General features: G+C 44.5%; 2 protein-coding genes across 4 annotated transcripts in view; both read left to right on the top strand.

Annotated features, from left to right (window-relative positions):
• pld5 (phospholipase D family, member 5) overlaps window positions 1-5,604 on the top strand; it is a 43,908-nt gene extending 38,304 nt beyond the window's left edge. For both annotated transcript variants that reach the window (XM_049009227.1, XM_049009228.1), the window contains exons 7-10: window positions 351-487; window positions 1,251-1,416; window positions 1,948-2,038; window positions 2,230-5,604. In XM_049009227.1, the coding sequence (XP_048865184.1) occupies window positions 351-487; window positions 1,251-1,416; window positions 1,948-2,038; window positions 2,230-2,498 (663 nt within the window). In that variant the 3' untranslated portion in view covers window positions 2,499-5,604. The remainder of the gene's footprint in view (window positions 1-350; window positions 488-1,250; window positions 1,417-1,947; window positions 2,039-2,229) is intronic.
• An 809-nt stretch (window positions 5,605-6,413) lies between these two features.
• cfap36 (cilia and flagella associated protein 36) lies at window positions 6,414-14,935 on the top strand. Of its 2 annotated transcripts, XM_049009229.1 has the most exons (11): window positions 6,414-6,755; window positions 7,356-7,420; window positions 8,230-8,331; window positions 10,632-10,746; window positions 11,152-11,239; window positions 12,261-12,402; window positions 12,878-12,986; window positions 13,087-13,259; window positions 13,387-13,542; window positions 14,096-14,197; window positions 14,362-14,935. In XM_049009229.1, exons 1-11 carry the CDS (start codon window positions 6,653-6,655, stop codon window positions 14,443-14,445), a joined length of 1,239 nt encoding a protein of 412 aa, XP_048865186.1. In that variant the 5' UTR covers window positions 6,414-6,652; the 3' UTR covers window positions 14,446-14,935. The 2 variants fall into 2 exon arrangements, with proteins under 2 accessions (XP_048865186.1, XP_048865187.1); XM_049009230.1 differs by lacking the exon at window positions 14,096-14,197 and having other exon boundaries at window positions 6,416-6,755.
• The last annotated feature ends 1,094 nt before the right edge of the window (window positions 14,936-16,029 follow it).

Genomic DNA, 16,029 nt, shown 5'->3' with positions numbered 1-16,029 from the left:
AAATGACATGTTCCAGCAGCTCTAGGTTGATTTTAAAGGAGTCCTGCACACATAAGAAACATTACAAAGGTGATTACTGTAGGATAAAATGTGAGCGGACAAAACTGGGAAAAGCCAGAAAAATGGATGTCAAGACGCCTTGAGCAGATGGACTTACAGCAAAGCCACGGGCAAAATTAGGTTCCAGCCTGTGTCCCATAGAGTTGTGTTCTTTACGCTGGGCAGATGTTGTGGAGGGAGCATGTGTTCCACAGGACTGAAGAAAGGCTCCACAGACTTGAATTGAGCCAGGACAAGAGCTGATGCTAGCTGTGTCACCACTGTCTTTCTGCTGGGTCGTTCTGCCATAGAGCTCCCCGGATGCTTTCTGCCCCAAAGACCGGACGAGAGACATTGACGCCATATCCCATGTAATCCAGGAGGCCAAGCGCTTCATCTACATATCCATCACCGAGTACCTGCCACTCATCAACAGGAGCCTGTACAGGTGGGCAGGGAATCTACTTCCGAGACCGTAATTCATTGCCTGCCTGTGTGCATATTTTGCGTTCTAGTACAACATTTAGTGCTGTCTCACATCTCCACGGTTTTGGGTTCAGTTTCTTAATGTCCTTGAATTTTGCATGTTCTCCCCTGTGCTGGATTAACCGTATGGGCATATGGCCACAATCCCATGGGCAGCATATCAAGCAGAGCGATCTCCCATTCCCCCCCTCTCCCCCCCGCATTACCGTCCACCCTCCGGTCCCACTCACAAATGTATTTCCTGATCTTGGATGTATTTATGAATTTCATGAGCCACCAATCAGCTCTGTTTCTTTTCTGAATTTCTTGAGCCACCAATCAGCTCCGTCTCTTTCTGATGTGATGTCATATGCCTTGCCTGGGGGCACTGAGTGCTGATTAACCTTAATCCGGCCCTGGTTTTCCCCATGATTGTGGTGGGGCTTTTCTCCCATTTCTTGCCACTGTGGCGTGTGTCTGTGCATCCCATAATGGCCTGGTGTCCATGGTCTCTCCTGCCTTGCGCGATGTGCTTCCGGGAATGTTCTGTAGTTTTGCTGGAGTCCTGCATTGGTACAGTGGTTATGGGATGATGAATATATTTTTTGTGTCCATATCTGCTTAATCACAACAAGCACTTCTATAGTAACCTTTACAGCCCAAGTAAAAGGCAATTTTTATCCTGACATTTTTGTCTTATGTTCATATCCCCATCCTTCTTGCTTTGCTTTCGTGTCGCCTGACAGATACTGGTCGCGTATTGACGAGATGCTCCGGGAGGCTTTGATCTTGAGGGCCATCAAGGTGCGCCTCCTGATCAGCTGCTCGAAGCAGACGCACCCCCTGACCTTTAACTTTGTGTGGTCCCTGAAGACACTGTGCATGGAACTGGCCAATTGCACCCTGCAGGTGGTGAGTGTGCCCAAAAGCAACTGGAGGCTTCGTATGCGTCACGAACGCCGACCAGGGAAGCAGGAGCAAGGAGACGGAAAATTGCGGAAATGCGGGATTTATTAGAATTGGTAGTGAGGAACAGGCAACAAATGCAGAGTGACAATACAATGACCGGACTAAACGTGGACTTAAATACATTGATTACAACAACAGGAAACAGCTGGTAAACACGGGGAATCCACACGAGGTTAACGAGGGGGCGTGGCACACGGAAGGATCGGATGATTGGGGAAGGACAGTATGCTTGTGGTAATTCCTCTGCCGATGTGTGAGACATTCAGGCAGAGCAGTCAGACTGTGTAGTTTGTCCTTTCCTGTTCTAGACCTTGACTAATCTCAGCTTCGTGCCATTATGTAATGTCTAGTGGGTTTCAATGCTATCAAAAATCTGCTTGCTGGCTAGAATATGTCTTGGTGATTCCTGATTTTTAGCAGATCTCACAGAGTACCCATAGAATTTAAACCTCTTCTATTTGTGCTTTTGTGCAGAAATTCTTTAATCCCAGGGAACAGAAGGATGGTACCCAACTTGGAATTAATCACAACAAGTTCATGGTGACTGATAGCTCAGTGTATATAGGTAAGTACTTTGTGTGTTTGTTTATATATTGATTAAAAACGCTTGACGGTTTTACTGGTTTATAAATATTTGAATAAAAACATAATTAAGGTGGAAGCTGCTTGTCTATATGTACCTAAATAAAAGCGGATTAATCGGTTGTCTGCTGTCTTGATGGACTGAGTGCAGAGATACACGGTTTTGTCCTTCAGGCAACTTTGACTGGGTGGGAAATGAGTTTCTGTACAACGCGGGTGTAGGACTGGTGATCAGCCAAGCGGAGGGAGTGGAGGAGAGGAACACCACCATCGTGGAGCAGGTGAAAGCAGCCTTTGAGAGGGACTGGTACTCCCGCCACACCAAGAGCTTACAGGCCAACAAGATCCCCGAGTGCGGCAAACATAGAGTTGGCCAGCCAGCTGCTCTCAAGGCCCAGATGGACGTCGTGGAGGGCAGGGATGCCAGCAGCGCTTCTTTGTGAACCCTGGCTTTTTTTCACACACCCAGTGGCCGGCGTCTACCGGCCATGGAAAGCGAAATCCATTCTGAAAGTTCTTACATAACACCACTCCGTAAAACCCAATTCGCCACGAGATTCATTTGTTTTAATAGCTTAGCGAGGTGCTTAATTTAGGAGGATTTGTCATGTTTTCCTTGCCCTTAATGAAGCATTTCAAAATTAAATATTAAAGTTCTCTTTGACAAACCAAAGAAGGGCATTTAAGGTAGTCTATTTGTTTCCTAAGTTTAAAATTCACTTATGAATCAAAGTTTTTTTTTTTACATGTAACATAGATTCAGTAATAGGTTGTTCATTAAACAGCTATAATTCAATATAAAGAACCATTTTATAAATGAACAGGTCTGCCACTATTGCATAAAATACAATTTAAGTTTGAGATTCATCGACGGTGCTCTAAGCAGATCCAATTTTTGGAGTGTTCATCTTTCCAGGCAGAAAGCATTTGGGTGATAAACAAAGCGAAGTGCTTTTCCGTACCCAAGACCCTTTTGTTGTCAAGGTTAAATGAGTAAAAGGGGAGGTTTGCTCTGACAGTGGATTTTTCACTAAAAAACACCTGATCAAATAAAAGTGGTTGTAAAGGCAATCAATAGCCCTTTGTACGCTTATGACATTTACCCTGAGTAGTTTATGTTAGGATCCACCCTTCTTTGCACAAATGTTTATTTACTGCCTACCATTTGCCTTACTACTCGTTTCAATATTGATTGCTACAGGTGTGTCGTAGGGATATTTGCCAGATATTTCTATGTTAAGCAGATAACAAAAGCAGGCCTTCTTCGGTATCATGGTGTGAATTAAACCAACGTGGTCCTGCGATATTATGAGCATACCAGACCGATTGGCTGTCGCGAATTGCTTAATTCCTCATATGTATTTCCTTAAGAAAACAACTGCTTAAAAAACAGTTGGCACAAGCCAAGTCAAAACATTTTAAAACTTCATCTTGATAATTATACTAAAGCATTTATATTACCAATTTTTCATTAGGTATTGAGTGTTATTAAAGGTAAATCAGTTTATATGTTTCCGAAGACACAATTTCATTCATTTCCATATGTGGCTTCTGCCCTAATATTACAATGGCATTTCACATAGTATTGAATCCAGTTTACAACTTGATTTCTTGTTTCGGAATTTGGTTAAAGACAATCATGAAGGTGCATTTATTCTTAACTTATCTACCCGGAAAACAACCGTGATCCATTCGGACCTGCATGTTTGCATATTGATATTTATTATATACCGTAATTAAAGCATTTTTTTTTTGTATGCAAGAAGTACTGCAAGAACAATGATTTTCTACTGAGCATTATTGATATTTGTGCAGTAATTTGGAGCCTCATGTTTTATATTTTTTGTACGAATTTGAAGATACTTTTCCATCACCATTCAAGAGCCACGTTCACCAGATGGATCAGCCACAGTTTTGCATGGTGAAAAGTAAGGATGGTGTCACGTTTATCATGGTCATGTAGCTAGAGACAAGGACCGATATCAGATGTGTGGCTGAGTGCTGCCAATGCATGAATCGCTGCTATATGACTCGTTTAGTTAAATTAGATATCACCCTACTACCTGCTCCTGCCAGTTCATTGATTGTTTTTGTAATCTGACTAGCTTGACCTTTTCAATACTTTTGAGGCTGCTATGTTATGGAACTATTATGGCAATATATGATGTTATTTTATTTTTGATGCATGTGTATTTATATCAAATAATAATTGTATTATCTCTAATCAGAAGGGTCACAAGGACTATTTCTAATGGTGGGGGAGACATGGATGTAATTGTAGATGCGCATAGATATGTTTTAAATTGCTTTTTTAAACCAAAGTTCAGGGGGACAGAAAACAGCAATCGCAGCTGTCACTCGCAAAGGCTGCTTAGCCAGCACTCTGCAAGTGTTTGTGGGCTAACGGCCACCCAGTCACTGACAGGTGTGCAAAACTACATTCCCATTTACCCAAGCAAGTGTCGTCCAGCCACACGTTGGGACCCTCAAGGTATTTTTTTAAAAAAAGGCTGCCAACTAGGCTGAAGTTTTGTGCCTGCGTGGAAAATAAGCGACTTCGAGTGCATTCTGACACATTCCAGCTAATTGAATGTCATCTACAGCTACTCCACCATTTGATTTTGTATTGGATGCCACTGAACGAGCATCTATGTTTACCTGATGTATAGAAGCAAGCTGCAGTTCTTTCTAATCAGGTGTTGTCCAGTACGGCGTATTCAAATATGATTTGTTACTGCCACCTAGAGGCAAAAATATGTACTTACGTACTAATAGCATGCCAAGAAAGTCGAGAGTTTTGCCATTGAGATTCTGTATGTTAATATCCGTACTACCTACATAAGGATGGAAATGTATGAAATTGAACTAACAAGTCTAGTGAATATCAGCAAATTAACTTTGTCCAAAAAAAAATGAAAATTATACAGAATGCTTTGTACAATTGCCTAATTCTGTGACTATCTGCCAGGTCTTTTTAAACTTAATCATACGAATGATCATATACAAATGAGTTGCATTCAATTGTCATTCGGTCCGCAGCTGCTGGTCTGCTTTACACTGATTTATATATGTAATCTAACTGATGAATGCTGGCATTGTGTGTATGAAATATTTAGGGAAACATGTTTGCTTAATGGAAAAAAAAACTTACACTTTTCTTCAGAATTACAGTTGGAGCAGTGAAAGTTGAGGACAACCATTCCATTATATTACTGTAGTGCCACCGAGTGAAGCATGAGGGCGTTACAATGAAAGACTTGCTATTGTATGTATAAAATATCAGTTTGCGAAACAGATTACTCAAATCTAGATTAATTTATTACTATGCATTGTATCGGCTTTATAATAGATGAATTACTATTTTTAAAATCACATTTTCTCTACCTTGGCACACTCCCCTTGGCATGGCTTGCCTTTGATTTGTTTTGTTTGGCTTTGTTTTTATTTAAGAATGTAAAAGAATGTTTATTTATTGTATAAAAGTATGTAGGAAAAAAACCTGACTAATTTCATTTCTATTGTTAATTAAAAAAGATATATATAAAGATACATATTCAGTGTTTGTGGTTTGATTGTGAGTTTTTTATGTGCAGAATCACAGACTTGTGTCCAGTCAATTTAGAACAAACTCTATTCCTTTTGCCGACATTGAAATCAGTGATGTCAGGAACATTGAGCTTGTCCTGTGAAAGTTCTGGAGAAGATGCATCATGCCAGATTAGTCATGCTGAGTGACCTGTTAGCTTAACCTGACCACTAAATCCGTGCATTACCCTGACCAACTAGGCCTACTGAATTAATTGCCTGGCCTCACTTACCATATGCATAGAATAGGCTCACATGTGTACTGCTGTTCACGGAATGCTCTGTATAACTCGGACTGTAGGTGTACCCATTGTTCCGTCTTCCAACTGCCTATCCAGTACATGGTTACGAGGGAAACGTAGATCCCATCCCAGGCTGCACACTGGACAGCATGTTACACCCGTGTTGTTAATAGTTTTCAATATAAAGGAGATGTTTTGTTCCAGCACCCTTTGAACGAAACCTTATTTCAGTCATATTTGTTATTTGTATATTTCGCCTATGAAGTTTTTCGCCTCTAATTATCAGTAACAATGTGCAACTGTGGGGTAAAACATTGTTCATTTGCATCTCGCTAATCAAATCAACTGATACTGTTTAAAATGCACCTTTTTGAAGAAAAATAAAGCAATACTCATTTTATATTAATTGAAAAGTAACAAAGCCTCCTTGGACCAATTGGATTATCTTCGATGCACTAGCAGGTTAAGGTGCCTGCCCGTCTATCCTCGGACGCCGCACGCCCCTCTGACGTAAAGTGTTGCCATAGCAGCCGATTAGGAGTCGATCCATCGGGGCGGTCCAACATACATGTTTGCATATTTTTCCAATCTCAGTCCTTCCGCAGCACGGAGGAGCGCAGTTAGCGGCGAACCTGACGACAAATGCCTGATTTTGTTAAATTATTTTTTCTTTTCTTTACGGGAGATCAAAAAGAAAGACAACTGGGTGTGCAGAAATTTTCCTGACTGTAAGAAAGTGCGACATAGGTGTGTTTTTTGGGGGGGAAGACATGGCCGATGATAGCGAGTGGGTCTTGGAGAGCATCGCCGGGTATCTGGGGAGTCCTGAGTGGGTTATTCCGGTCACTGACTTCATGGAGAACAAATGCACAGGTAAGACAAGGGCCCGGTGAGCCTGCTCGGTGTGTCTGGGGGGGATCAAACCCAAAATGCATTGTCGTTACATATGGTGGACGCCGTATGCAACCCGCTGGTGCGTGAATGTACCGCGATTTGCACATTTGTCTATGTAGCTTGATTAAATTTAATTTACCAGTAACGATAGGTAGCCCGATTGCTTGCCCTTGGCTAAGTCGCTGAATCGGTGGGTAATTAGCTATCGTAATTACAAGCGGAATAGGTCTCTAGATGCTCAAATTTAAAAAGGTAAACCAGCGACTCTGTGATCCTTTCTTAATGCCATAGGCTTCACAGGCTACAGCGGTACAGTACCGGACTGCTCTACTGACAAACAACACAACATAATTTTTTTGTTAGCCCTGTGTTTTTGAATTTTTTAAATGGTGGAATGCTATTTATAATCGAGCAGCTCTTGGCCCAGCACGCCTCGTTTGGTAAAAGCTGTTAGTATACGGGATTACAAGGCCGTGTGATTCTGCGCTGTTTGTTTTTATGCATTTCTGTTTTTGGCTAATCTTATGACGGGAGTGCCGCTTCATCGGCATGTTTTAACAGTTGTTTTTTTTCTGCCAGTTTTCGATGACGAAGATGAAAATAAACTGACCTACACTGAAATCCACCAGCAGTATAAGCAACTGGTGAGTAAACGTCTGTAGTTTTTGTCAGATAGCAGTATGGCGAGCGGATGCGTGAGGCTGAACTCTTTACTGGGAAAAGGCATGGACAGTCATGCAGCACAGAACAAAGAGACAGCTGGGAATATGTGCTTACTGGGCATCTCAAGAGCAAAGTGACAGCAATCTGTGACGGATGACAGTGGTGTCACTTAGCTGTCCGTGTTTACATGCTTGGTTACATTGCAGCTGCCTGAGAAACAAAATTGCCCTAACATACCAGTATCTCAAGCAGTTCCTCACTTATTAAATGAGTGCATTTGATAAGATCCGAGTGTTCGACATCAGCAGTCGGAGTTAGGGCTGATCAGCAGCATTGTAATAAAGACTTGATTGAATATGTTCAGCTGGTGCCAAAAAACTTAAGCAGCATCTTGAAACAGAGTGGATTAGAAGTGAGAGCAAAGCATTGTGGGTATCTGACTTGACCGATGCAGTGTTTTTGTAGAAACTCCTGTTAATTGTTCTTTGTGGCGCTTTGTAACATTGAAATAAAGCCTGATAAAGACCATTAGACGCAGGAATATACTGCAGGCGTCCAGAGTGAATTTTCTTCCTAAGCGTTAAGCTTTCTGCCTATAAGACATTGCAGTATGACCGACCCCTCTAGCGTCGGAAGTTAGTCCGCTAATTTTCTTTTTTTGACACTTTCTGTTCATTTGAGTTGGTAATGTTCAGGAATCTTGAATTAAGATTCGTATGCAACATGTAATTTATCCATAAGTTTCACCAGTAATTCTGTGGCAACGGTTATTTTGTCATATATATTTCAGGTAGAGAATCTTCTGGAAAATTACATGCGGGATGTCGGGATCAACGAGCAGCAGTTCTTTGAAGCGTGTTCCTCTCCCTATGCCAGATCCAAAGCACTTCAGGTGAGCTTACTCGGGTGTTTTTGCCTACTCAGAAAACTGTTATGATGCATTTTTGTGCTGCGGCGGAAGGGAAATGAGTCCTTGCCTGGAAATTTTAATTAGGGCTGCTACGAACGACTATTTTTCTGCGACTATTTTAACAGCAATTCATGTGTCATTGCAGCGCTTCAGATAACGGACGCCGGCTTTTCATCATTATACGGACACTTTCGCTCACAAAAATAATGCGTATTGTGATGCTAAAAAGTTTAGTAAGCAGCATAAATTCAGCAAATCCTTCTGCTTATTAAACTGGGTTTAGAGGAACACGCCACATGACATTATCTTGGTAAATCATGGAAGCGATAAGCACTGAAGTCGCTCAGTAGAAGTAACGTATTTTAAATAGTAGATATTGTGGCTAAACTCGGTAGAAAGACGTTGGTGCTGTGGCGCTACTTTTTGGAAATTAAAGTCCGACACTTTTTTGTTAAATACAGGGACGAAAGATATTAAAATGGTCTCAGTACTGCTGGCCAATTTCCAGTGGTTACTGGCTTAAATCCCAGAACTGGCCCTGCTGCAGCAGCCTTCGGCAAAGTGCTTAACCTGGATCACCCTGCAAAAAAATCCATTAGTACATGTGGGTAAAATCGACTTGTTTTGTATTTAGCATCGGCTAACCAGCTGTGTGTACCGTGCCAGCCTCATTGGAGTGCATGGTCCCTTTGGAGGGGCTGCCCCCTGGGTGGTTATGGATGGAGGGACACTAACACCCCCATGCTATTATCGGCTTGGTCCTTTACGGGTCTGACACTTGAGCTGCCATTTGGATCCTCACTGCCTTCCTTCATGCTCCAGCTTAATGGGATCAGATGGGGACTACAGTTCGAACCTTTCAGGCCGATCACCGAGGTCTCTGTCCACATGGCCGCCAGCCCACTGGAGCGGTCAGGTCATGTGTTTGCAAAGGATGATGGTAAAATTGCAGTGGAATTGTGGGTGGGACAGCAGCTCCTGTACTGGAGGGTTCCACCTTAGGTGTGGATGGATGGACACCACCGACTCATGTCGCTTCAGGAAGTCCTAAAAATGCTTGTCACTTTTAGTACTAAGGTATCTCTAGATGGAGTGCCGCTTTGTGGTCTGTATATTTGAGGATGCGGTATGACTCCTCGTCTGGGATGATGTTAGTGGGATAGTGTGGGAGGCCTTGAAAGCCAGTTTTAATCCACACCCTGTCTGTGCAGTATTCTTCTTTAAGCCATAGATTGAATGCACTGGTGCGTAAGATGAATAAAAATATCCTGTAAGGATACACCTTTTGCATCAAATGCCCTTTAAACAGCAAAAGAGTAAAATTGTTTGTCGTGCATAGGCTGGTTGAGTAGGCAAGCAGTAGATTTGTTAAAACTTAAATTTTCTCTTTTGTTCCCTTTATTAAAAATGTTGAGGACACAAGTGGTTGCAAATTTATGCTACCTCCTATTAGTAATACTTTTTTTTTTTTACAATAGATTTGTTAAAATGAAAGACAACAGGACCATATGTAGCAATTTGTGAATGGCAGTGGTGTTTCCACAAAGCACCATTTATTTCATAACTCGAGTGGAGCGAAGCAGTTAAACTCGTGGACAAGTGTGGGATTATCAGTCTGAATTGAACTGGGTTAGGCTTGTACTGCGATGGCTCCTCTGAGGTGAGATCAGAGCCCTGTCCCTGGGACATTAATGGCCTGGGAAAAGCCTACAGAAGTGATTAAATTACTGCAAGGTGCAGGAGCCAGGCCACAGGCATTGGGGGGAGGGGGAGGAGCTCAGATGGCCTAATTCAGGGCCAGTTCAGGCCATCCGTCAGCAAAGCAAATGCCATAGAGATCGCTGTGCCGGGTTGGGAAGTCCAGCGAGTCACTGTGACATCATCCTGTTAAAGTCAGTATATTAAAGCTACCAGTGGCCTGTATTACCAAGAGGGGTTACTGGCTTATCGGGGGGATTTAAGGTAGTCTGGGCAAAATGTAAGTGAGCGAATATGAAGCTCATTTAAACTGTGATACCTTAAATCCGACAAGTTACCCCGATAAGCCAGTAACCTTATGTGATGGTGGCGAATTTCTCCTTCATGCATACCTGGGCCAGTATACCGATTCTACAGCATTTACCCACCAGAGTTTTGTTGTTTGGATGTTGTGTCAACGAGAGAGAATTTTGTTGAAGGAGGTGCAGGTCTGGTCGTCCTGCTTAGAAACTTCAGCCCAGGCGCTGGAGGGCAGCTGGTGCACACAGGAGCCGTGCCTGCTGACCATCACCACCTCCCCTCAGGCGGTGTTCCAGCCTGTGCTGGCCACAGACGACTTCCAGATGTTCCGTTCCCTGATGGCGCAGAAGAACGTGGAGCTCCAGCTGCAGGCTCTGCGGGTCATTAAGGAGAGGAACGGTAACCGTAGTGTCCCCTCTCCATGGGACCTCTTAGCCTATTCAGAGATACTGCCATTTACACGCATATATTACGCCTTATGGAGTTACGACTGCAATACACATGAAAGTGAAAGGGATGTTCATGTAGAACTAATGGCTTCTTTCTAAAATCAGCCTCCATTAAGTGTTGCTCCTTTTGCACAATGATTAAATTGATACTGCAGTATATTGCCTTAGATGCACTGATCTCTTTACATTGACAGTGATTTTAAGTATCATTAAATTAAAATTCTGAATATAGGAGAAACTCTGGCACTTCAGCCAGGTCCTTCAGATGGCAAGGTTTTGAATAGACCTTGGGGGGGCCCAGCAAGAGAGGGTTTTATGCTCTGTCCTCCTGCCCCTGGTCCCCACCTCCCTGCAGGTGCCCTGCCTGAGTGTCTGACAGATGGGACAGATGTGGTGAGTGAGCTGGAGCAGCAGGAGCTGAGGATCCTCCAGGAGGTGCTGAAGTGAGTGGCCAGGCCATGTGTGCAGCAGAGCCGCTGGGCCAGCCTGTCAGTTACCCTTTAGCTTCCATCCTCTGCAGTCGTAGCGAAGCGGCTCGTCTTTGACACACATTTCCTTTCACGCCACGGATGTTGACCGTCTGCCTAATGATGCAGCGTGTGAGTGACGTTGGGTTGGATGCTTTTGGGACGGTTTTGGAATGACCGCTGGCCCGGTTTCCTTTCCTGGATGGCTGCAGCGGTTTGCCTTGTGAGCTTGATGGGACTCCTGAATAGCCGGCTTTCCGGCTGAGATTACACGGCCAGAAAAGCCTCTCAATGTTTTCTCACCATTAGATCAGGGGGTTTTCAATCGATTTTACACTTCGTGTCAGTGTGCGTGTTTGTACTTGTGTTTTAATTGGGTCTGTACCCAGCGCTTGCTCTCCACGTGGAGGAGTTTCAGTTCAGGTCAGGGTTCGCTTTTGTTCACATTTCCTGTGTAAGGTCAGTGTAACGTCACTTCAAACCCGTAAAAGAGCTCTAATGTTCCATCTTCACCCAGGCTGTGACAAAACCATTTTCTCAATGATTGTATTTTTTTTCCCACCCAGTCTGTATATGAATGTTTTATTGATTTTATTTTATTTTTGCCTTTCTTCAAATCGACACTTGGTTGATGGACAATATTCAGGTTTTAGATTTTAAGTAAATTTGCTGTGCTTTTCATGGATTCGGCTCTGATTGGGTGCTATGATTTGTATCAGTTTATGTACTTTAGTATACAGAGTGTTGTTGCACTATTTCACAGGGTCCTGCCTCACACTAATTGCCCATGCATTTATTAGATATCAGATTAATCTGTAGATCACTCAATTATTGGTATAATTGAGTGACAACTGTAAATTGCTCGTTATCTAAACTTTTACTGGATGATCCTAACTTCTATCTTAAATTAACCCAGCTAACAGAGATCCTGCTTCAGATTTAGATTTCAGACTAGGAGTGCGTGACGGCCCCCACTTTTCGTCCGTGCCCCCTGCAGGAGGTCAAAGGAGGAGTACGATCTGGAGCTGGCACGTAGGGACATGTTGCAGGAGGAGCAGCTGGAGCTCGGCTCGACCTCCACGGGCAGCTCAGACGGGGGGCCAGCAGACGCGGAGCAGCGGGCCCACCGAGCTGAGCCAGTGTGTTGCCACGGTTTCAAAAATGCATAATATAACCTCAACGTTTGATATTTGGGAATCAAACTAATCTCTGGCTAACCTATTTTTTAATTTTGTCTAATGGTGAGGATTTGGACTTTGCTTTTTGCACAGTTCCTTTCCTTGCCAGATATCAGGGATTAACTTTCCTGGAGAATCTGCTATGAAGTTCCTTGGCATGTTTTCCTTGGGGTACCGTTTGGGGTGCTGGCTGAGCTGCCGGTGTCCTTTTAACTCCCAAAGGTGGGGGTGACGGAGGGGAACAGAGGCAGGTCCAAGGTGGTGGGTGGTGTACAGATCCAAGATCCTGTTGTCACCAATGGCACCGCAGTGGTAACTTGCTAGTCCAGGATACTTGTCAAATAGACTTAGTACACATAGACCCCCTTCCCTATGATACAGGGTGAAAATGCTCACTTCTGGAAAGGATATTGTGACCCCAGGACTTTGATTTCAGGCGAGTGTTTTGCCCATGAAGAAGCAAGACGGCGAGGCCTGCAGAGAACATGGTGTACAGAAGAGCCAGACTACAGTCAGTCCTGCTGTCCCAGCCAAGATGCTTCCAGGTCACCAAGCTTTCCCTCCTGTGACTCTTCCATTGCATCACCCTGTTTCCTTTCCTGTAGCCCTTGTGAACATGCAGGTAACTCTCACTGCGGCTTACAGGAGAGGACGGTCTCAGCCCCAAGGTGCTGCCTGCCATCAGGGTTCCAATGAAGGGGGTGGAGCTTCCAACACCGCCGCTACAGGTTGAACGCAAGGAGAAGGTGGGCCAGCAGGCCGCCGAGGCCTGGCTGGAAGAAGCTCGCATGGAGGCGGGCATTTCCAAGCCGTTTACGGTGAGACCTGCCCATCAATTTAACTGCTAGGCCTTCATCCTCATGGGAATGACTTAACGACTCCTGTAATAGACCCGGCTGACCTTCAGGTGCTGCGTCCACCTGTCTGTGTTCGTATCAAATGTAGGAGCTGACGGTGGTCCAGCAGGACCAGCTCCAGCAGAGAGCACAGTACCTGAGGCAGCAAAGGGACAAGCTCCAGGCCCTCAAGAAAGAGCAAAAGCCCAAAACCGCTGCACCGGAGGAGAACCGACACAGCCCACCTCCAGCGCCCAGCCCACCGGTACTGTACCCTCCAGTGTCTGACAGGCAATTCCCATGGTTCTTAGAAGCGAGGCCCTTTTGCGATGTCGCATCACTTCCGTCTTACAGATGGGTGTCAAGATGGGTAGCGACCATGAAGGTCAAAAGCAGTAGCAACATTGTCTAACGGCAGACTTGGAATACTTTAAAGCCCCATCTTTTGGATATTGACCTGAAATATGGAGGCTGGCTTTTCTGGACATTTGTGTTTCAGCTAATTTGAAAACCGAGTAGCAACGTACTTCAAAGCACTAATTTGTCGTTGGGGTAGGGGTGCCTTGTACATAAGGCTAATGGAAAAAAAATGTGCACTGATGTTCAGATGGAACATTGCAATGCTGCGCTTTCTCTGTTCCATTACTGAGAGAATGAAACTACCTGAATTGATTGAAATGGGAAAATAGATCAGTACACAACACGCGACAGTCATCGCAACAGTGACCACTCGGTGTTAATGCAATGTGTGGCTTTTTTTTTCTTCCCTTGGTCATTCCATTTCACAACAAGCTTTTTTTCTATTTGCATGCGGCCAGGCCGACGTCCCCACGAGGAATGTTAGCACTAATGTTGGGCGTGATGAGACGGGTGGTGTCTCGTGCACCATGGGGTCACCCCAGGGGGTACAGAAGAAAAAGGTGATGCAGGCTGTGTGTGAAGCCCCTCCCCCAGCTCTGCTCGTTCCCTTTTGTGAGCTCAGAGTTAGGAAACTGTAAAGTGGTTATTTAACGTGTGCATGTTTGTGGTGAATCGGACGAAGTGGCCACATCACAGCCATGACATTGGTCTCCCTTCTTGAAAGGAGGTCTCAGTGGAAGAGAGGAAGAGGCTCCAAAAAAGGAAGCACTTGGCAGAGAAGCTCAAAGAGGAGGTCATCAAGAAGTGAGCTGTGCATACTTTTCCCCCGGAAGGACAATCTTTTTTTGTTCCAAGGGAACCTTGGAAATCCACCTCGGGCGGAGGGTGTTCCTGGCTGCGGTGCTCAAGGCCAGAGGAACAGCGTGCTTCTCAAATGTACAAATGCAGTATTGAATAGCTAGTCAACTGAGCAACTAACTTACTGGTTCTGTACAAACGACCTGTATGCTGTTAATTTTATATTCCAGCTGCAATAGAGATCTGTTTGAACCACAGATGCCTCTGACGGATTACAGTACAAGTACAGACTGTAAGGCAAATCGCTCCCTTTAATTCTCAAGTGACTGAGTGTATGGATAGTACCACAAAGCTGTTGTACTTCGTCTTCTCAGCATGGTTTCCTTCCTGGTCAACAAACCATTATTTTGTCAGGACATTGCTGGAACTTTTGTACCTGGAATTGCATGTTAACTGTAGAATGTTTCACACCTGTAAAAAGCTGCCAGTTGCGTATCGTAGCAGTTTCCCAGTTTTCGTAGTTTGCATGCACCTCACCTGACCAAGGAAAGTACATGCGTGTTGCAGAACAGCTGGGCCTGCGTTTAAAACCCCAAGCCCGCAGTGCCCCTCTCCACTCAGTACTAACCCAAGTAGGTAACTGCACTGAAGAGTCATGAAAACTGGGCCGTCTGAGTGACATGCCATCTCGGTTTACCACTGCAGGGGCCAGAGAAGCAAAGCCAGAAGCACCAATATCCTTGATGTGACACTAGGTTGCTTGGTAAACATCTCCAGCAAAGGAGCAGAAGCTGCTTAATGATACACTGTATTACAGTCCCTTATACCTAGCTAATGCAACCATTTGCACAAAAATGTCAGCAGTTAAAAAAATAAACTGCATTAATATGTAAAAAAATGTCAAGCCACCTCCATGCTGTGTACCCGCCGTGTGGCCGGTGCCCTTCGCCCTAAAAGAACACTGCACCTAACTGCATGCTGTGTGCCTGCCGTGTGGCCTTCGCCCTAAAGGAACACTGCACCTAACTGCATGCTGTGTGGCCGGCGCCCTTCGCCCAACAGCTGCATCACCTGCAAGCCATTTCCTGTGAAGTAATGCAACCTCAGATTTTGCTACCTCACCAGCAAAGTTTTTCCAAAAACTGCAACATCGCTCCACCATGCCCACACATGCAAACCTCACTTTGCATGTCTCACCACTGGTCATAAAAGGAATCAACGCTTCCTACACTCAGGCTCCCGTAGATGTTTGCTCTCTTACTAACCAGCATGACATTTGAGGTTTATTCAAGAAGTTCCCGTTACATTTAATTAGTAGTAGCATTTTACCTATGGGTGGGGGGATGGTTAACAGTGACAGACCAGCACAGTAGAACAAAAACTTAACAAAAATAAATAAATCAGGCTGGTATCTAGTGTGAGAAGTACCAAGGCCGTCGGAACAGACCATGGCACATGTTCTCCGACAGCTTCGTGGTGCGTGAGAGTGAGCCTCTTCGGGACAGGAACACAAGCTCGGCACACAGCCCTGACAGCACGGTCTCCATGCGACACTCCTCCTCAGGGCATTTAAAAAAACCAACACGAGTGCATC

Source organism: Brienomyrus brachyistius, chromosome 3 (genome assembly GCF_023856365.1).
Source record: "Brienomyrus brachyistius isolate T26 chromosome 3, BBRACH_0.4, whole genome shotgun sequence".
NCBI classification, from domain to species: domain Eukaryota; kingdom Metazoa; phylum Chordata; class Actinopteri; order Osteoglossiformes; family Mormyridae; genus Brienomyrus; species Brienomyrus brachyistius.
Note: the sequence above shows the minus strand (reverse complement) of the source record. Positions and strands in the feature narration are given on the sequence as shown.

Coding starts and splice junctions, on each gene's coding strand:
- cfap36 (XM_049009229.1), top strand. CDS start 6,653: ATGGCCGATGATAGCGAGTGGGTCTTGGAGAGCATCGCCGGGTATCTG. Junction 8,332..10,631: donor CCAGATCCAAAGCACTTCAG/GTGAGCTTACTC, acceptor ACCTCCCCTCAG/GCGGTGTTCCAGCCTGTGCT. Junction 13,260..13,386: donor GCATTTCCAAGCCGTTTACG/GTGAGACCTGCC, acceptor TATCAAATGTAG/GAGCTGACGGTGGTCCAGCA.